Source organism: Cimex lectularius, unplaced genomic scaffold (assembly GCF_000648675.2).
Source record: "Cimex lectularius strain Harlan isolate CLEC.00 unplaced genomic scaffold, Clec_2.1 scaffold122, whole genome shotgun sequence".
NCBI lineage: Eukaryota > Metazoa > Arthropoda > Insecta > Hemiptera > Cimicidae > Cimex > Cimex lectularius.
Window position 1 is genome coordinate 577,655 of NW_019392735.1, and position 22,189 is coordinate 599,843.

A 22,189-nucleotide genomic window follows, 5' to 3' on the forward strand; every position below is an offset into this window, starting at 1 on the left:
CAAGTTAAACTCTAGTTTTAAGTAAAAAAATCTCTTATTATTTCTTCGGTACACTTTGGCCATGTAAGACTGGACGAAAATAAAAGTACCATCGACTAGGCAGTAATATTTAACATAGCCTAAATCTGAAGAGTAATTAATTTCTTCCTTGTACTCCATTGACTGAATATCCCAAACCTTGAAGCAATGCGCAAGGAAGTGGTAAGTGATCACGTTATAATGATCACAGAGAATATCACATTGTTCCATTCTTTTTAACAAAGAACCCCGTTCGTTATCCTCAGTCCATACTTGTGGGGCGAAACAACCGTTCTTCCAGTTCTGCGATATCCTCACTTCTTGCATGTACCGCAGCCTCCATGGGCAGATGGTTACTAGGCTGTCGAGTCCACCAGCAGGTGGGAAGTCAGACGAGACCCTGGATTCACACTGGCTAAGCACCGGAGACTCCGATTTCTCCAGGCCGTAATCCTCAAAGCAGAATCTGTACCAGAGCTCGTTGAGGTTGAGATTATTTCTCCAAAACCGGCAGACGAGGTTGCAACTGAGGAGGTCGACCTTTTCCAAGTAGTGGCCGATTTCCATGAGAAGTTCACCGGGCAAAGTGTTAACAGTCGGCCCGTCATCCCGGCTCAGCGGCATACCTTTTTCTAGTTCGAAACTATACCCTGGAAGCTAAGGAAAGCCTCTTCTTGTAAAGAAAAAACCAACAAAACAAAACATCTTCCTTATCACTAAAGGAAGAACTAATAAGATATGGAGAACCTAGTGGTACATTATGAAAACAAATCTGGACAACAGAAGACCCTACATATTTACAGTTACACAGTATGTAAACAACAGTAAATGTGTACGTCTCACAAGATGTAATTTTCGATTTGTCTATTGTATTTTACTAAAATTAGTGCTTACAAGAAACAGACAATTAGATTAAACCCGACCAAAAATGTAATTTTGTATTAGCTATTAATTGATTAAATATGAAATATACAGGATTCATAGTGACTCGTTATGATAATTATGATCATTCTTTACATACAATTCAAACAGACCATGTGATTTCTGTTAACATCTTCAATTTTGTTTTAATATATTAATTCAATTTAAAAACATGATGATGAGGTGGAGGAGGATACCAGGGAAGCATACGTTTGGTATTTCCCAAGCTCTGCAGATTTCAATTCAATTTACTTGATCCTTCTTTTAAAAAGAAGGTCGACTGCAATTCTTTTCCCCCTGTTTTCATGGTACCCTATATTAACTCCATTGAGCTGTTGCTTCACATTTGAAGATAATATAATCGACAGTTTCGTCCTCCTCATCATTGCATAACATACGAAAAGGATCGTTGTTGAATATACTGTAGAGTAGGTGTTTAATCAGATGCCAGTGACCTGGGAGCCCTATCACTTGCTTGATCTTTACCGTCAAACTGTAACAATGTTCTTGCCAGATTTAGTGAGATTTAATCCTGAGTTTATGTCTGGTGTTCAGCCACTTCTGCTTTTGATTTTTGTACACCCATTCTGAGATGGAGTATGTTTGATTTTGTTATAATTATGTATAGATTCTAGGTATATGGTCTTTCAGTCCCTCCTCTATTGAGTTTGCCTGCCTTGTTAGGCTGTTTTTCCAGGTTTTTGATGCTTTCACCAATTAGTTTGGATTTGTCCTTTTTTGCATGCTAAAGTGTTTAGGGCTGCTTGGCTGTCTGATCTTACAAGGATTTTTTAAAATATGTAACCTCTTTTATGATTCGTTCTAGTCGATGGGCCATGAGTTTATATAATAACTGTGAGACATTTACTCTTTTCTGTGGCAAGTTTGTTCATGCTTTACTAATAATTGTAGCCTTTCATAATGGCATTAAGATAATTTATAATTACAAACCTCCTGTCCGATAGGAATTGCTTTGCCATTACTTTTGTGGTCTTTAGGTCAGAGGGAGGATCTACCTGTTTAAAGGTAAATTTCTTAGTGGGGTCTGAAGGGTGATGAACCCCTAAACATTTCCTATCATTTTGCATCCTTATATACTCGACCAGACACTCAAGATTATGAAAAACTGAAATGCATCTAACAGATCAAACTGGCAAGGATTTGCAGACCATAAACAACCATATCATGTACAAGTTAATAATATTACGATGCATATCAGTGTTTCAATTTTATATCAAGAATTAATATTAAGTAGCTGGTAAATTTAATGATGGAGTTTTTTTTCTGGTAGTTTTAGTTCAAAGTTCTTAATATAATAATTTTAATAAATATCATTTACTGAAGTATTTTGAGGGAAGGGTTGTATAGAAAAAGTAGATACATTAAAAATAATGATTTATTGCACTTCACTCCACCACAAGGCTAATTACAAAATGCAAAATTAGGAGTAAAAATCTGAGAGTAATGTAGAACTCAATATTACAAAAAATACTAAGGTTTTGTCTTAATGTAATGGGTATAGGTAATATTTTTTATTTATAATTATTTATAATATGTATGTATAATATGTAAAAATATTTACATTCTCATCTCGAGTGCATAAAATAAATTAGTGCTATGAGAAGTATTGTGTTTGATTTAAATATTTTATTTTTTTAAATTTTGCTAAAAAAGTTTTTTTTATAATCATTGATTGAAATTCGGGTTTCAGTTATATACATATGAGGGGAGTGGGAGATGGTATAAGGCCGAAACTTCAAAGATTTCCACAAAGAAACCCTGAAGTTCAATACAAGGCAGCTTTGCCAACATCCTGGCGAAAATCTCAGGCTTTCTAGAGGGTAGAGAGAGCATTAGACTGAAACAAAGTTGATATCTAGCACTGAATTTTAACTTAACAAGAAATTTTTCATGAGATATCAATTAGTAAAATTCTAATGCCTCCTTGACACCCCCTGTATCACTGACGAATTTTAATTTCACATCTAAAGAAATGAATTCATTCGAGAAGGTTCAGCGTGCTGTTTGTCTTCCTGAGCTGTGCCCTCCAAGGAATAATTTGCGCCACTTCATCATCTCTGTCGTCTTTCTTTTCAAGCGGTTTGACTTCCGGTAGTTTATTTTCTTTATTCTCTGGCACTGGTGTTGGTTTGGTCTCTTCATGTGTACAGCTGTTTGTCTGGGGGACTCTGTTAAATAAAAAATTATTTTTTAAATCAAATCACTACCAAACAGAACAATTAGTTTTCACTTGACTTACTTCTTTTGCAGAAGATGTCTTTTCCAGGCTGGTATTGCCTGCAGTCTTTTTAATTCGGCTTCTTTTGCTAGTTCCTCTTCCATCTCTTTCCGGGCCTTTTCAGCTGCTTTCTTAGCAAGCATCTGTCTTTTCCAGGCTGGTATCGGATTGCCTGCTGAATCTTTATCTGGTACCTGAAAAAAAGAGTTAAATTCCAGAATATACACCTTACTGGAATGACCCAATGATTAATTTAGATTTTCAGCCCATTATACACATTCCCACTCAATGAGTGAAAATGACATGTCAGCACATGTTGGGACTGGGATATAGTTGCTCTATATTAATAGCTTTCCTTCTTTTTGCAAACATTTGATTTAACTAAAATTTTAAACTAATTTTTCTTGAGCAAATTGTTAGATTTATTATTAAAACATAACCCAGAACTTGACTATCCATTATTTTATTTTAAAAAAATGAAGTAATAAAATTACGTTACAAATAACTAGTCAATAATTGTACAAGTTTCATCAGATTTATATGATTAATTAGCAAATATTAAAGAAAGTGTGTGTAAGGTGAGAAAATAATCTCAGCTAAGATACTACCAGACCAGAATTTAATCCAAATTCCCATGAAACAATTTCATTTCAATTTTGACCACAGATCAAATCGCATTGGATTAATAACTTTGACAAGTTCAATCAAAATTTGTTAAGCCAAAAATGAAATATTCAAAGAAAGTGTGTTCAAAGCAAGAAAATAAACGCAGCTAACATACTACAAGGTCAATTTTAACCAAATTCCTCTAGATTATTATAATTTAGTTTTGATCATGGTTTATGGCTTGAGAGATAGATACTTGTGCTAGATTTTATCAAATTTGAGTGAGCGAAACTATTCAAGATAGTGTATTCAAAGAAAGAAAATAATCATAATTAACACTTTCAGATTACATTTTAACAAATTCCTGTAGGCCATTTTTTTTGTTTAAATTCAGATCATAGTTTGAGGCTTGGGTGTCCAATATCTGTGCCAAATTTTGTCAGATTTGGTTGAGGGAGATACGAGATATCCAAGAAAGTGTGATAAGAGGAGAAAATAATAACAGGTAACATACGACATGGCCACAATTTAATCGATATTGTCCTGGACCAGTTTCTTTTAAATTTTAACCATAGATTAAACGTCAATGCGTTAATAATTTTGACAAATTTAACCGAAATTTGTTGAGCAAAACATGGGATATTAAAGATTAGTATTTCAATGTGCAAAAATCATTTCAGATTATTCCCAGGCCACAATTTAAACCAAATTTCCGTAGGGTATTTTTTTTTTAATTTTTCCATTTTGAGGCCTGGATTGGAAATATTGTTGCCGACTTTCTCTAAATTTGGTTGAAGGAGATATTCAAGAAAGCGTGTTCAAATTGAGAAAATCATCACAGTTAACACATTTCCAGGCCACAATATAAACCGAACTCTCCTAAACCAATTCTGGCCATTGTTTTGGACTTCGGTGGCCAATATCTGTGCGAGATTATATCCAATTTGGTTGAACGAGATATTAGATATTGGTAAAAGTGTGGTAAAGGCGGGAAAATATTTAAAGGTAACATACCTCCAGGCATCAGTATTTCCCTGTGCCATTTTTTTTTTCAAATTCACACCGTAGTTTGAAAATTGCGTAATAAATATTTATGGTATTTTTCTTCACATTTTTTTAAGGAATCGCAACGTATTCAAGAAAGTGTGTTAATGTCGAGAAAAATAATCACAGCTAACATACTAATGGACACAATTTAAACTAAAATCCCATGGATCGATTATCTTCAAAATTTGGCCATATATTGAAAATAACGTAGTTAATAATTAAGCCAAATCTCATCAAATTTGATTCAGACAGACACGAGATATTAAATAAATTGTAAATAATTTGGAGTAGACAAAAGAAATACACTTGAACGTCAAAATTTAAGGACTTCAGATTAACCACTTTTATTAAATTTTAACAATAGGCCTAGATATAGGCGATTTTGTTTTTGATGGATTCAGATACCAAACAGAACATTGAAATTCTTTCCTGGGCTCTTTACTCTCACCGATTGAAACAATATTTCGAACATAGATAATAGGTCAATTACTCAATAACTGAGCCAATAGTTAATATTTTTATGTTATCGATATCCATGACCACAGTAAATCATTTTGATGTATCACATTGCTATATTGCTTTAATCAAATTGGCTATAAATTATTAGTACTGTAGGCTAGTCTTGTTAAAATTGTCCTCTATTATTATATCAAACTTACCTTTTCGACAAAAGAGTCGACCGTGAATTTCTTCGATATTGTCGATGCTATTTCCTTCTCTTGTTTCTCCTCCATTTTGACTCTTTCCACTTTGAGCTTTTTGATCCCTGATATGTCCTTCGAAAGCTTCAACTCCGCGATAAGGTCCTCTTTGGCGTGCTGAAAGGGGGACTCCACTGTCCCTGGAAGCGAGTTGTAAAAATTTAGAAAGACAATAAGGAAAGAACGTAAGAAATAAAGGTAACACCAAGAGCTGTATCACCTCTTGTATTATACATTTATACAAACATTTACCCTAATTAAAAACCAATAAAACTATTTAAAACTAATATTTACAAACGAAAATTGTTTAATGAAAATACTAACCAGATGACAGAATGTTTATTGCAAATAAACGTTTTCTTACTGTTAATAAAAATGATTCTCATATTGTTATTTCATTATAAAAATAATCTGGTTCAGGTACAAGTCAAAACGTAGTTCAACAAGCCCAATACGTTTTGTATTGTCATTGACTGTATGTTTTTTTTAATGAACGATCGGGGGACCCAAGAGTTGATATTCGCACATGAACCAGTAACAATTAGCATTGCAATTAGAGCGGCCATCCCTGCTCACGTGCCATAATTAACGCGTATTTTGGAGAAAGTCCGAGGCAAACAGAGCATTAAGCTCTTTCTATTCCAAAGTTCCACTGGCAGAAAACAAGGGGGAATGCCCGGTTTTGTAAAACTTAAGACATTTACATAAGGGCACGGCCTTTTAACAAGGGCGGACATCGATCAAACGGACGACAAAACATGAACTCAAAGAAAACCAAAGAACAAAACGTGGATGTTAAACTTGAAAAATTATTTTCAATTAAATAGAAAATCTAAAGTATGAACCAAGGCTATTCAAGTGAACAAAGTTTATAATCATAATTAATTTTTAGCCTACTAAATCAACAGATCTAATCCAAAATGAGTATGTATGCACTTCCTAACAATTTGCCTGACTAACTTTTGTTTTGCTTGAAAAACAAGAGGTGCCAAACAGCAATAATAATGGGCCTTGAAAGGCCGGACCTTGCTCGTTCAGACTTTTCATCCAGTTCCCTTTCTCCGGAAACCCAGCAATCATTGAGTAAACAATGATGAATAAAGATTTATTTGTGAATCTGACCTCTTTCTTACAATCATATTCATGCTTATTGCGATGGTTTAACTTGTACAACGAAATTGCCTTTGAAAAACCGGACCTCGCACCTTCAGGGTGCCTTTGAAATACTTCCCCAATGATACAACAATCATCAACTAAAAAATAAATGATGATTTATTTGGTAATGCAATAATCATTGAAATATTTGTTTTGCTGTATTGTAAAAAACCAAACAGATAGGTTTTGATATTTAAAAGGCACAAGAGACAAAAGATTTGTTCATGTTAGCAAAGAAATTGTTTCAATGATAAAGATTTTGATTTATCTATGATTTGGACGAGTACATTGATTTCTTTGCCGATTACTATTGCGTGCTTTATCATCCCCGAGGTTGTTTTATAATCCAATTTCCAGAACTTTCGTTCCTGGGTGAGACCCGGAATGAAATCCGTACTGAGATCCCTTTCTAGTGATGTCACCGAATTTTTGTTCCTCTCGTAATTGTCAAAACTGTGAACGATTTAGTTTCGTTTGTAAACCGTCTAATGATTGTTTGGTTATTTCGCTTTACATGTAATACCAATCTACATTTTTAATGTTTTTTCCTTTTCATTAAGTTAGCTTACGATTCCAGGTCAAATGAAAGTACCTTCGAACAAATTAATGTCAGTGTTGATGAAATAACAAAACAAGTCATATTATTTTTTCAGTTCTAAATCACTGGTAAATTACTGCTTTCACTCTATGTAATGGTCAATTACATTGTGTTCCAAGGAATCCATTTTGTGACAGATTGTATGCAGCAGTTTCGAAACTATATGTACAATAGTATTTTTTTTACAGATATTTGAAAGTAAATGTCGGTTTGAAAGGTAGATGTTTGTAGATTTTTATGAAATTTTTGTACCAGTTTGAAGAAAAGTTAATTCATTTTAAAGTGTTGAAGCAGTTATGGTTGCCAGATGTTTTTCCTATTTATGGTAGTATCACAATTTTTTGTTAGAACATGACGGTCCATCAAAATTAGCCTCATTTACAAATTTATCTGGCTAGTTTCTTATGTGAATTGAGAAGGATTAACCAATTTTGAAGTCTTTTAGACAACAACCAATTGCCAAATAATATGCACATTTAAGGTCATATAAAAGTAAATGTCAGTTTTAAAAATTAGGCTCATTTTCAAATTATCTAGACATTTTCTATGCGAATAGAACAACATTTATTAATTGTAAATTTGTTAAGAAAACTAAATCCCCGGTCATATCAGTATGTATACAAGTACATGTCGGTTTTAATAATGAACTCCTTTACAGATTAATCTCACTATTTTCCATGTGAATTGAGCAAAATTTAATCATTGTAAAATTTTGAAGGCCGCAAGTACACCTACCAACTATTTGGCTCGTTTGTGGTCATAACAGTAGTTCCAAATATGAGTATCGGCGACACAATAAATTAATTGTCTGTGGATTTTAATGATTTTTTAAAAATCAGAATTAACATTTCCCAGTTAGGTTTGAAGTGTAGGTACAGGTGCCGATTGTTTTGCCCCTCTAAGGTCATATCAGTATTTCTAAACGTACATATCGATTTGACCGCGTATACATGATTGCAGATTTGTATGATAAGTTTGCAACAGTTCAAAGAAATATTTTCCAATTTTGAAATCTTGTTGACAGCAACTATAGATGCCAATTGTTGTGCCCATTTAAGGTCATATCAGTATTTCTAAAAGTACATATCCATTTGACAACGTATACATATTTACAAATTCGTATGAGACTTTTGCAAAACATTCGAAAAAGATTTACCACCTTTAAACTCATTTTGACAACAACTTTATTTGCCGAATGTTTGGTCCATTTATCATACCAGTATTTTACAAAATTAGATGTTAGTTTTGACAATTTTGAAAACCGCCCATGGCTGCGGACATTTTGAAGGTCTGTGTCATCGACAAATGTGTACATTTTTCTCTCTGGATATTTTGAAATGGAGGAAGCATTTGCCGAATGCTCAAGGAATTACAGCAAAGAGGGTAGTTGAGCGAGTGAACATCGGCCTAATCTTATATTTTATTTAGCCATTAATAAATTAAAGTTTTGTACAATGGCATTTGATTATTTTAATTCAACTAGCATTGAGTTTAGGCTTAGTTTATCTCAAAAGGGACTTATAAATAAAAAGTCACTGTGTAATCTCACTTCATTGCTGGTGAGATAAATTAAGGTCATTAATTTTTGAAGTTTACAATTGCTCGTAAAAGAATTTTTTGCTACTTACAAGAAGTCGCGAAATTAAACCTGCGATAAAATTTTATGCCGATGTGTAATGTTTAAACTTGTTTACGCCGACTTTGACTGAAGAGTTTAAAAAGGACTTTATTTTAAAATGTAAAAACTACTTTTGTTATATATTTTATAAAACTTTGTACTATCGTGCGTAATATTTTTTTTCACTTCAAAAGGGGGAAAAGTAGATCTATTTTTCGAAACATTTCTGATAAATTTAATGAGGCAATTTTACTCGAATTAAACTACTTAATTTATGAGTGTGTCATGACTCTTTGGAACGATAAGAAGGTTAACCAAAAAACATGGCTTATATTACACAGTTTAACGTTGTTAGATTTCAAAGACGGATATTTAAGATATCGAAAATTTCTTTAGAATATCAATTCTTGTAAAACAATTTTCCATTTTATGAATATTTGTGGATATAATTAGATGTATTTTCATAAAACCAGAATTGCTGAAAAATTGTAGCTTAATTTTCTAAGAAAATACACTATATTTTAATCTATGTTAATTAAAAACAATGACCGAAAGCTTTTAAAAAGACTTCTCCTAAATTGCCAAATATCGCTTAAGTATATATTGAAAGGGATTAATCTTGATAAGATATTTCCTTCAGAAAATATTTTATCGCTGTAATTTAAGAATTAATCCTTCAATTTTTTAGAGAGAGGAAAGGACAATATTCGCATTATCCTGGTGTCAGAATGGGCATAGACCTGATTTAATTGAATCATTACATTTCTGGATTACCTTCGTCCAAAATGAACTATTATATAGAACGTGACGCGAGGACCAAAAGTCAAAATTACTCAAAACGGGAAGTGGTGAGTGCAATTTAAAATAATAGCCAAGAGCAATCTATTACAGTAAAACACATAAGAAGAAGTCCACGAGAAAAATATAAAATCGTTTTGATTGCTTGATTCTGTAAAAAAATTGATACAACGGTCTATAAGGCAAAAATCAAACTTTTATAGGCACAACTTATTGACAATATTCTAATATCGGTAATAAAAAATACACTATTAACTGAACCTTTTTAGCCTCATTTATCACGCTTTATATTTTAATACGGTTTTAACTGTTAATGAAACCATGTCTAATTAGACTCACATACTATTTCGCCTCAATAAGATCTCTTGTTGTGATTGTAGGACTACGTGGAAATACCAAAAAGGGGCAAGGAAGTCAAATTTAGAAAGCCTCGTGGAAGATTTATTCTCAATCCGTGCCCACGTGACGTTTTTTAATTTTTCAAGATGTTTTTTAGCTAAACGTTTTGATAAATAATATCTCTTATCTCTTAACTTCTTTTTCAAAATATGAGAGTTGAATTTTTTTTCTCTTTCGTTGTTGTTCATCCTCATCAACATAACCGAACCAGTGACCAAGCTCGAAAAAAGGCCAAAAGAGTTTTGTGTTGTTTGAGGCTGTAGAAGTTGTGTTATCTATATATGTACGTTATAACCATAGTTACGTTTTAGTCCATACAAATTTTGTTTCAAGTAAATGAGAGATTAATTACTAAAAATGATGATTCATTAGCAAGTTACCAACTTGCATAAATATCCTTTTATTTCAATAAGTTCTATTAAAATTTTTGATTTTTCTAATTATATACTGTGTCGAATTAAACGTAAAAAAAGTTTTTTTTTTTATTGGTGCGTAACTCGTGAAATGATTTTTTTCCTCTCTTTTGATTTTCTTAATTTTCTCTTTTCAAAGTGCTCTTGCCTGAGGGACTGCTTTGGGATGGCTGAGAGTTTTGATTTGCTTTCTATTATTTTATTATGTTAAGATCTGTAACAAGGAGGTTTTTCAATAATTGATGGTCGTAAATTGTACACAATGTGTCTGATCAGTTTGGTCCGCCTATTCTCGCTCGGTTTGTCTGGTAGAGGAGGTTCTTTATTTGACCATCTCCGTAAAACTAATTAGAAGTTTAGATATAGCAACATAATCAGAAATGATTAAACTATTTCAATATAAATAAACATAGTTGAAAATTGCTGACCTAAGTTGAAACTATCTCTTGATTTTTTTACAATATCAAAGGAGATTCGCTTTGGTGTATTAACTGAAATTATAAGAATGTAATCCATACGTGAAATTTGTGGTAAGGTTTGCGACGAACCAAGCTTGATTCGCTGGCAAAACCAGAGAAAAGTTAGATCAGGTTGATTGGAGAAAATCGAACAAGCATTGCTATATTTGAGGATTGCAAAAAATTCAAAGTCGATAACAAAAGGCAGGAAATTGCTCTTTATCATTTGAAATTTTAACTGACATTTGGTCGTATAAAAATACAATTTTGTTGTGGGTTAGAAGATGATTTTAAAGTTGTTATTTGTAAAAATGGTCCACAAATACCTGGTAGCGATGGATGAGGACAGGACATCGTCTTCACTGCGGGGTTCTTAGTCCGTTTCAGCTGAACACTTGTAATGTCCTGAATGCTGATCGTGGAGAGGGGTTGGTGTGGCGGGGGTGGCGGAGGCGGAGGTGGGGGCCCTGGGGCTGGCGGAGGAGGGGCAGCATCTTCGCTTGCTGTATGCTGAACGGCCGGCGTCTGCTGAGCGGACTGTGCTGCCGGCGGCGGCGCCCCGCCCTGAAGACTCTTGAGGTATTCGGACGGTTTGATCAACGCTTCCGGGTCGTGTCCTTCCCCGAACTTAGGAGGAATGAACGGCAGGACCATCTGCTTGTTGACCAAATGCCCTATCTGGCCCCCTGGCATTCCATCACCTGGAAATTAGACATGGCTTTTTGAACGACATTTCTACTGTGACACAATATTAAATTCACATTGCCTTTTCATTTTTTTTGGTACTATTTTTTTTTTGTTGAAAAAATTCCCCTGGTCAATTCTAGCATAATGCACATCTGCTCGGGACGAACAAGATTAATTTGCAATGTGACACCCAGCTTAATTAAATTCTTATTTTGTATGAAATAAACATAGTTGAACAATCATCCATGATAGAACCTAATAAATCCTCAAATCAGCTGGTATACCATCTCCTACAGATTAAGCTGATTGATCAAAAAACACATTTGCCTTAAGTTACCCAAAACAATAGTTTTTCTTTAAATATTTCTTTTCTGAAAAATAAAAATTCTTAGACCTAATAAAACGTCAGATCAGCCTGGAATAGTGGATTATTATTAATTGAACAACAAATTTGTTCGATACAACCAAATCAGTTAATTTTGTATATTTATTTTATTACTGTTTAAGTAATAAATGTTTTTAAAAATGTATCCATTTATGCATAACTAAATATGACATGTGCCTCCGATGTATACAATCGCTAGGAGATCTTACATGATTGATTAAGCAAAAAATGGCTTGAGACACCTAAATCAACAAATTTTATTATTCTATATGAAATTTATTAAAAAAATATAATTTATTCCTTTTAAAACATCTAATTAACCTTCTTGGTATGTAATCGTCCAGAGATAACATGATTGATTACATAAATCAATTTATTTTGTATAAATGTGTGGTGATTAGTGATCGTTAGTCCATGATTATTCGGAAATCGTGAGATGCGGACTGGTGTGATGTAAGTTTCAGAAAAACATTTTCTTTATCGTACCAACGTTTCGATCTTTACTGAGATCATCTTCAGGGCCTGGGATTTACAAACATTGTTTAAATTTAACAAATACATGAAGGATGTGGAAAAAAGTGAATTTATACAATGCAAAAAAAAATATTTTTTATATTCAATCAAAGTATTTCTACTCAATCAAAGTGTTTGTTTTCTGCGTTCTGTAATACGCAGAAAACAAACACTTTGAGTGAGTAGAAATACTTGCTGATGATGATGATAGGTAAAGGATACATCGAAACATGGTTTGTGCATCCCAGGCCCTACAGCCTTCTGGCTTATTATACATTCCTAGTTCAGTGCAACCGACTCAAACCTTCTTCTCAGGTATTTTAAGTCATTGACTGTCGTTGCTACAGTTTCATTCTCTAGGCTTTTTGTATGCTAGGTTATGTCTACATTGAGCTGTTGCTTCGCATTCGAAGATGATATAGGTGGCTGTTTCTTCCTCCTCATTACATAATCTGCAAATGGGATCATCGTTACATATGACCTTGTTATGTAGGTGTTTTCTCAGATGCCAGTGGCCAGTTAATAGGTCTATCACTCCTTTGAGTCTGTGCATCTCCAACTGCAGCAGTAAGTTTGCCAGTCTCATAAACAGATTGCTCCAGTTAGAAGGTAACAAGTCAGTATATCGGGATATATACTGGTCATTGCCATCTAGGAAAACATGTACTTTGTATGGGAATATTCAATGATAACCTCATTTGTACGTTATGCAAGAAGGAAGAATAGTAATTCATATTGTCTTCGAATGCGAAGCAAAACACATTGGAGACATAAATTAGGATGTCAAGAAGACCCGGGAAAAAGAATTGCATAAATGATAGTCAATGACCTGACTAATTGACTCCTTAGAAGAAAGTTCGAGTCAATTAAACTGAGCTATAAAAAAAAAAAATTTACACTAAGCCAAAAGGCTGCGGTGCCTACTATCCTCTTATCATCACAGATTTTTGTAAGTCTTACATTTTGCGGGATTTGTCAACACTTCTCCTATATAAGAATTAATATTAGATTAACCTCCCTGGCACACAATCACTTAGAGATGAAAAATTATTGATTAAACAACAAATAAGTGACACACCCAAATCAACTTTTTTTGTATACTTGTAATTCTAACAAACGTTCGGGGGTGGGGTGGGGGTTAAACACAGTGAAACCTCTAAATGTCAGTGTGTTAAGCCTAAAGACTACGTTATTGGTATGCTCCAAATTTGGAAGTTTTCAAGTTTGAATTCGCAAATAGTTGATGATTTCGTAAAAAATAGTAGCTTATAAATGAACCATGTGGATTCCATCACCTGGTAGTTCAACAAAATACTTTATAAACAATCGCCATTACGAACAAGTTCAACAAAAAAGTTATACGCGGGACTAAAAAACATGCGGATTTTTCACAGCAAGATTGAAATGCAAGCATGTTGAAATCTAGATGGTAATATTTTTGAAATAAAAATTTATCGCAAGCAGTAAAATAGTGTGCAAGCTTCTCCCCGGCGTAAAAATCGGTCTAGCACTACCTAACTCACTTATTATTACCCCGAATAAAAATAGGAAGAAGAAAATTCCTTTAAATATGCCCTACTGAAGGCCAGCGCGTCTCCCCGCTTAATTCCCCACTTTGAGAACTTAGCATATATCATAATACCGAGTCACCATCTTCCATAAAAATCTTCCAACGGGATGGAGCCTGGAGCCTCCGCTCAAAGCCGTGGCTTGATAAGTTCCTGAATTATTCCGACATGGAATCAGCTGTTTCAATCAAGAGCCAAAACTTCCTGCTCTGCTTTTGAACATTCGCGAACAAAGTTGTCTTAAAATAAATTATTTGGCAAATTTGACACATTTCTTTTTGTCCGTTACGACCAAGGGCAAATGCTAACAGAAAAGTCAAAATGTGACCAGTATCATTTAATATATTTTAATGAAATTGTTTGACCTACAGCGACTTGATTTTATAAGTCGTAATTATTATGGACGTTGAACTTTTACCATACTCCACTTGAGATCCGGGCGGTTCTGTAATATTTGTTTCACGTGAGGCATGAGATGCTCCTAATGAGGTAGCGTCTCGCGTTACAATGCGGACAAGTTTACCACTGAATAATTACAAATGTAAGGAAATAATGAGATAATGTGAAGTCAAGTCTTACCTTAAGTTTGATCGTCAAGTCTTAAAGACGACCAGTGAGAACAGATCAACCATGATGATCGGAAACGATCAATGTACATATATATGCATTCATGTTTTTTAACATTTTTGAACACTATTTATTTAGGAATCTTCTGCAAATTTTTTGGGATGAGTTAAGCGAGTAGAAAAATTATCCAAGACATTTCTAGAACATAAGGTTCACGTAAGATAAGATATCCATGTTAATTTTTCCTTTAAACAAATGTCTAGATTTGACAGTCTCCCTATAGAAAAAAAAATTCTGACAGACCATGATGATATTAAACGATCATAAACGGTGATTTCTTTTTTCTAAACTGGCAAAGTTTGTAGTTAGGTTGGAAAACTATGAGTGATTGCAAGGTTTGTAGGATGTGTCAAGTGCATAATCAAATTCCTCAGTTGAGCCAGTGAAATGTCTACATTATTATAATGGATCACCTTATATTATGGTACTTTATTTATCTATGTTTATTGCTTATGAAACTTCTTATGATACTTCATTTATTTATGCTGTATAAAGGTTCACAGTGTGTCTTGTGAACAGACGTCAATACTTGAGGAGATCATTCTACATTCGAAATTGTACTAAAAATCTCTATTGTCAAATTTTACTCGGGATATTTCGCTTTTCAGGTTACCCGACCCTTTCACAACTTTATTCCATTAAATTCTCCTTATCACATAAAATGTTAATCCTACTGTAAATTTGTTTACACCAATAAAAAGAGCATTGAAAACTCTATGAGTTTTATTTATTTTTTTGTTTTGTTAATCTTAAACAAATAAAATAAAAAACACTGCAATAAAATATGTCAGAAAAATATGTAATAGGGATTTTTTAATTTGTTGTTTTTTCTTATGGTCAATTGAGTTCCGTAGTCCTTTTTGATAAAATTGTACTATTTTCATTATTTTTCAATAGAAGTTTCACAATCCTAATGACTAATCATATGAACCGTTTTTAACCGAAAAATAAATTTTTTAGCAAACATTGATGCTAACTGACCTTTGTTAATTAAATGGATGTAGTTATAGTTCATTAGTAAAGGCAACTTTTCTGTAAACGCTAATCTGGCAGTATTTCAGAATTAAGAGATTTTGCTTAAACGTTTCTCTTAAGGTTACAATTTAAAAAAAATAATAGTAATAATAATAATGCCGTAGGGTTTTCAATGCTCTTTTCAATGGTATGATCAAATTGTCGTAGGATTACCATTTCATGACTTACCAGGAACTTTTTGGAACAAAGTTGTGAAATGTTAAAGTAACTTAAAAAGTGAAATATCGAAATACAATTGAGTATTATTTGAACAATAGAGAAGATTTAGTACAATTTGACAGGTAGGAAACATCTTGAAAAACGGCCGTTTGTTAACGGGATACCCTGTATAAAGGGGTAGAGCATGTAACAAAATTATATTTTTACGTATAAAATATTTACTAGGTAAGGTTCATATTAAATTTAATAACTTCTATAATGAACTTCAAATCTATTTTTAGAATTTGAAATATGCTCTTTAAATCTGAAGGAAGGTTTGGGCCGAAACTTCGATTAGCAACATGCCGGAAGATTAATTGGGCTCAGGAAATTCGTAGTTCCTGCCAGGTAAATTGTGCAACTCTGTCGCCTTCAGGCTCGATTGGCTGTGGAAATCGGGGGAGAAAAAAAAATCACCCGACTTATTTATAATTTCAATATACAAGGAGAAAATAAATACCGCTTCTATTTCCGCCCGGGACAGTTATGATTCCGAGGAAAAAACCCGTTTTTACTAACTTAAAATACGCTGACCAATATTATTTGCTCGTACTTGTATGAAAGTGGCTAATTGTGCTGGAAAGCGTGTCGGACCTAATGGGTACACGATCGGACGAGCATAAGGGCCAGGAGGCGGACAATTAATATTATAGTTTAATTGGACCGTATAAAAATTGCCTCATATAAAAATACGATTTCTTATTTCGCCGCGTAGGTTTAATGGGTAACGGACTCCAGTGTAATTGTGTCCAGCGCGTCTTGTGTGAAAGCATTCAGCCAAAGCAGTGGAACTCGGTTGAGCCGGTCCGTTTGCTCTTTCCAGAATAATCCAAATCCGTGAAACAATAAATTAACCATTTCGAATATAATTATTCTACCAGACAGACAAGTGGCAGAGGGAGGAAAGCGGTCAAAATTACACAAATCCAGCACGTTTCATTCTTCAAATGAAAATAGAAAACAAGTTTCTGTTTGTTGAAATAATTCTTTACGGTATTGCTATCTGGATCAAATATGAAAATGTGCAACTGCATGCAAACATGCTCTAGCAGTCGGATTATCTTCTAAATTGAGACATCAGTACTGAAACTGAGCTAACTTAGGGATAATAGATCTTTAGGTCGAGTTTGTACAGGCAGGGAAAAATGAAAAATAAAAAATTCGATTGGAAGGTTTTTTTACTGATTAGAGCAATAAACCGCTAATACCAATAAAACAATATTAATATAATTATTTGGAGATCCTGAGATGCGGTCTGGTGTGACGTAGGTTTTAGAAAAATATTTTCTTTATCGTGCGATCGTTTTGATCTTTATTGAGACATCTTCAGGGCTCAAAGAGTTTATTTTCCGTGTAGAGGTGTCATTCTTGTGTGTCGTATTGTGACTCTCAACACGACACATCTACACGAAAACAAACACTTTGAGCCCTGAAGATGTTTTCAATAAAGATCGAAACGTTGGCACGATAAAGAAAATGTTCTAAAACCTATGTCACACCAGACCGCACCTCACGATCTCCGAATAATCACTGACTAACAGTCGCTAAACACCACACACAATATTAATATAATTTAATGATTTGTAGTTAAGAGTTATTTTGATCATTGAACTTTTTTCCAAGTAAAATTTATTTCATAAAATCAAAGTGTTCTGAAATCTTTCCGGAACACCGAACACTCGTATTTTTTGTTTTTTTTTTTGTTAAAACAATATGCATTTTTATGGTTATATTAATGTAACAGGTTATTTTAATGTAAACCAAATTAAACGAAATCTGAAATTCACGAGTTTTAATAAAAATTATGTGATGATCATTTGAAAAAAAATCACAACACCAGAAAATCATTTAGTGATAAATTAACAATTAACTAACAATTTATTCTATAACTAAATGATTTTCCGGTATTTTAACGAATTTTCTTTCAAACCATTATAATTAAATAATTTTTATTAAAACTCATGAATTTCTGAAACTGATTATTACGCACCCATATTTTTAAACGACATAGTTTATTTTTTCCAAGAAGATTAACGACTGACATGACGAGGCTACGGGATTGGGATTACTAATTTTAATGAAACTTTTTTGGTAGTACTAGGTCGAAATATATTGGATTCATGAATAAGTGTTCTTGCCAACTACGCCATGAGAAAAATTTACTAATTTTTTTAGTATGGTTTTCTCTTTTCGTTGCACGTATACTTAAATGTTATATGTAGGTATGTGTGGTGTTTAGTGACCGTTAGCCAATGATTATTTGGAGATCGTGAGGTGCGGTCTGGTGTGACGGAGGTTTTAGAAAAACATTTTCTTTATTATGCCAACGTTTCGATCTTTATTGAGATCATTTTCAGGAGAGTGCCCTCTCAACACGAAACACAAGCATGACACATCTACACTCTGAACACTGAAGATGATCTCAATAAAGATCGAAACGTTGGCACGATAAAGAAAATGTTTTTCTAAAACCTACGTCCCACCAGACCACACCTCACGATCTCCAAATAATCTGTTATATATTGGTAGATTACAGTTACAAAAACGAAAAGACGCTTTCAGTAATATTTTTTTGGAAAAAATTGGGGTTTGTTTTAAGTACCAGCTCTTATATACGAATATATTCTTTCTCCCATGTCTGGTGTTCCACTTAATGTGTAAATGAATAACTATTCGGGATTTTACTAAATTCGAAGATTTAACAACCGCTGGAATGCTGAAAGATAATTGGTTAGCCTATGTTAACGACGTATAGATTTTAAGTCGTTGAATGCGAAAAATAAGTATAAAATCCACAAAAACGTTGTGTTTTTTTAAATCTACAGTCATTTTTTAAAGAGACAATATTTGTGCTATATATGTAGTTTCGAAACCCCCGTACGTTTCCCGTGTATCAGTGGACTCGTTTCAAATTTTTGTGAAAAAATTCGGAGCATTTGGAAGGTAAAAATTTGAACAAAATTTATCGTTTCTCCATGAAATTTGTATTCCGGGATTTTGGAGGTTCAGAAAACGAGTAATAACGAACTTTATTTCTTTTTGAATTTTTTAAAATATACTTTCTAGAAACACAAAAAGTATCAACCTATCGGCAAGCAAATTCGAGTTATAAATATGTAACTATTGCGTAACTAAGCTAAGTAGCAAAAGTTAAAATATTTTTTTGAACAATGTTGACAGTCATTTTTTTCACCCCAATAAACCCCAAAATACAAATTTTTGGGAAAATTAAAAACAACAACAATTCTTTCAAATTAATCGCCTCCCAAATGCAACAATTTTTTTCTAAAATGTACAAACTTCTTTTTTATCAAACGTAAGAAGTTTTCTTTTAAAATATGTTAATTTTTATTATGAAGAACAGTTGGTTTCTTTGCAAATAATTTATTTCAGAATTTATTTGCTAATTATTAATTTACATGTCCGATCAACTCTTGGGCCATACATTGAATTATCTGGATATATCCCGTCCCACGTTTTCCCAACTTCCAACTGAAATTGCCCTTAATTAGGCTGCTCATCAAAAAATCAAAAAGAGGTTTCAAATATATCGTTGGAAAACTTATAAAATGTTGACATTTTTTAAAATCTAATGTAAAAGAGCTACGGTTTAAAGAAGTTGTTCCAAAATTACCAATTTCGTGATGTTCGTATTTTGTAAGTAAACTCGCAATTTTAGAACATAAGTGGATTAATCTAATAGGAAATTCGGTTCTAAAGCTAAAAGACGAGGTCTAAAGTTGTAAAAAGTTACGTTAGAAAATTCTGTTTTTATGTAAAGAAACGTGCTTTTTTCCATAAGCACTAAAAAAATTATAACTTTTGAACGGATTGAGATAAAACCATGAGGTTTACGGCATTCTCATCCTGTTTACAGATACTGTGTCGGAAAAGTTTTTTAACTAGACGAGCTGATCGCTGTATATTCATCAATCAATCAACAGAAAGTAAATAAATACCAACTCACATGCTGTGGTCCGATTTGGTGTCGAATCGCAATTGCTCTCAGTGTGGCCTATTTGCCACCACGGCCCGTCAGGAAACACGGTTTAAAGTTCCTCACGATTCAACGTCACTGTAAAATGCCCGTCGTGAAAATCCGTCGTTTACAAACTGAGCGAAATCGCCAAAAATGTATTCGAATCAGCAGCTTTTGTTGTTGTTTTTGGTTTTAGCGGTAAGTCTGATAAGATGTCCGATCGTGGGAGCAAGGGTTAAACATGTTGGGATGCTGGAATGAATTCTGTCACTTTTTCTTTTCCTGTTTCGTTACATTTCATGGGGGTTTATTCATTTATTAGTTTATTTTGAACGTACAACTTTTCTTTGTTAGTCAGTCTTCAATTTTCTTTGACAAAACCACCACAGTTTGAAATTTCGATGGCTAATTAAATCCATACGAATTGGTTAAAAATGTACATTGTTTGTCTAGCAAGGGGATGCTAGCGAATGGGAATTTACCAACTTTAACGAAATCTAACTGTCATGATACTAGGTGGAAAAATGTACATGGAAACTGTATATTTAAAAAATGTAAAAAACTGTAAAATACAATTTTGGCTACAAAATACAATTTTGACGGAGTGACTTAGCAACGTAACAAAGAATATAAAAATACTTGTTTACCCAGAAATAAAGTTGATATTCGTTGTTTGCATAAAAAAATCTCTAGATACAAATTTGTGTTAAATTTTTTTTCGTCTTGCAAATACCTCTGATTTTTAAATATCATAAAAATAGTGATAACTTTGAAACGGCTTCACCGTTCTCCAGAAAACTATGCACGACATAAGAATTCTTTAACCTGTATGATAGAATGGATGAAACCAGGCTTCCGTAAATAAATCAGAACCGGAGATGTAAAACAAAAAATAAATGTTTGGAGAGTTTTTAATCTTTTTTCTTCTTACTTACAGTTACATAAAAACGGAAATTTGTTTATGTACGCTAAAATATGAAAGATTAAGCTTTTCATCGGATATAATACAGTTGAATTTAGATAAAATACAAACGAGTTATGAAGTTTTAAGAAAAAGACCAGATATTCACGAGAAAAAAGTCTATGATCCCAGCCTAAAAATGTTGATTTTTGGTTTGCTTAAAAGTGGGTATATAAGGGCTTTGAAGGGCGCTTTAAACGAATTTGCATTATTTTGTTCAAAAGAAATGGTTTTGGCATACTTTATTGGATGCGTCTTTTCAGTTTTGTAACTTTTTTTTTTACATAATCTTAGGTAATTAGATCCGGCATGCTAATAAATTATTTTAGATAAGAAAACAATTGACTGATATATATATATATATATATATATAATGACATTGGCATATATATGCAACAAAGGCAGAAAACCAGATATATAATAAATTTCTGTTTTCGTATTATATCAGACAGAAAACCCTTTCCATTTTTTCTGGCCTTGTAGGGTCTTTTGGGAAGAACGCTCGGACAAGCATATAACATTTTTTGTCTCAGTATCACCAAAAAAATTACGGTTTTTGTAAATTTTTATGTATCCAATCTCATTTGATGCAATCCTGGATTTTTTAACCTATCCTACCTACAGCAAAAAAACAACAAAAAAAACAGCTGATATATAAAAATTTGAAATAAATGCTGAACATTGGTAGAAAAATATATTTCCATATTTTTTAGCAAGAACTCTCAGCCAAATGTTTATCAATTTTTGTGTCAGTATCACCAAAAATGTTATGGTTTTTGTAACTTTTTATCATTTGATGCAATCCCAAATTTTTCCTACCCTACTTGAAGCAACATATCAACTGATATATAACAATTTAAAATAAAGAACAAAGGCAGAAAAACGTATTTCTGTATTTTTTTCTGGACTTGTAGGGTCTTTTGGACAGAATGCTCAGACAAGCGTCTTAACATTTTTTGTGTCAGTATCACCAAAAATGTTATGGTTTTTGTAACTTTTTATCATTTGATGCAATCCCAAATTTTTCCTACCGTACTTAAAGCAACAAATCAACTGATATATAATAATTTAAAATAAAGAACAAAGGCAGAAAAACGTATTTCCGTATTTTTTTCTGAACTAGTAGGGTCTTTTGGACAGAATGCTCAGACAAGCGTCTAACATTTTTTGATGTGTTAGTATCACCAAAAATGTTATGGTTTTTGTAACTTTTTAATCATTTGATGCAATTCTAATTTTTTTTCTACCTTCTATAGCAACAAATC

The 22,189-nt window shown here is 33.1% G+C and overlaps 2 protein-coding genes across 5 annotated transcripts in view; one reads left to right on the forward strand and one right to left on the reverse strand.

Annotated features, from left to right (window-relative positions):
• Positions 1-2,597: 2,597 nt before the first annotated feature.
• The window catches only part of LOC106662165 (espin), a 127,968-nt gene continuing 108,376 nt past the window's right edge, over positions 2,598-22,189 (reverse strand). For all 4 annotated transcript variants that reach the window (XM_014386014.2, XM_014386013.2, XM_024226949.1 and 1 more), the window contains exons 10-13: positions 11,298-11,672; positions 5,491-5,672; positions 3,200-3,372; positions 2,598-3,128 (exon numbers count right to left, since the gene is read on the reverse strand). In XM_014386014.2, the coding sequence (XP_014241500.1) occupies positions 2,939-3,128; positions 3,200-3,372; positions 5,491-5,672; positions 11,298-11,672 (920 nt within the window). In that variant the 3' untranslated portion in view covers positions 2,598-2,938. The remainder of the gene's footprint in view (positions 3,129-3,199; positions 3,373-5,490; positions 5,673-11,297; positions 11,673-22,189) is intronic.
• Positions 9,461-22,189, forward strand: part of LOC106662169 — a 108,717-nt gene continuing 95,988 nt past the window's right edge. The window contains exon 1 of the mRNA XM_014386015.2: positions 9,461-9,751. Within this exon, the coding sequence (XP_014241501.1) occupies positions 9,689-9,751 (63 nt within the window). The 5' untranslated portion in view covers positions 9,461-9,688. The remainder of the gene's footprint in view (positions 9,752-22,189) is intronic.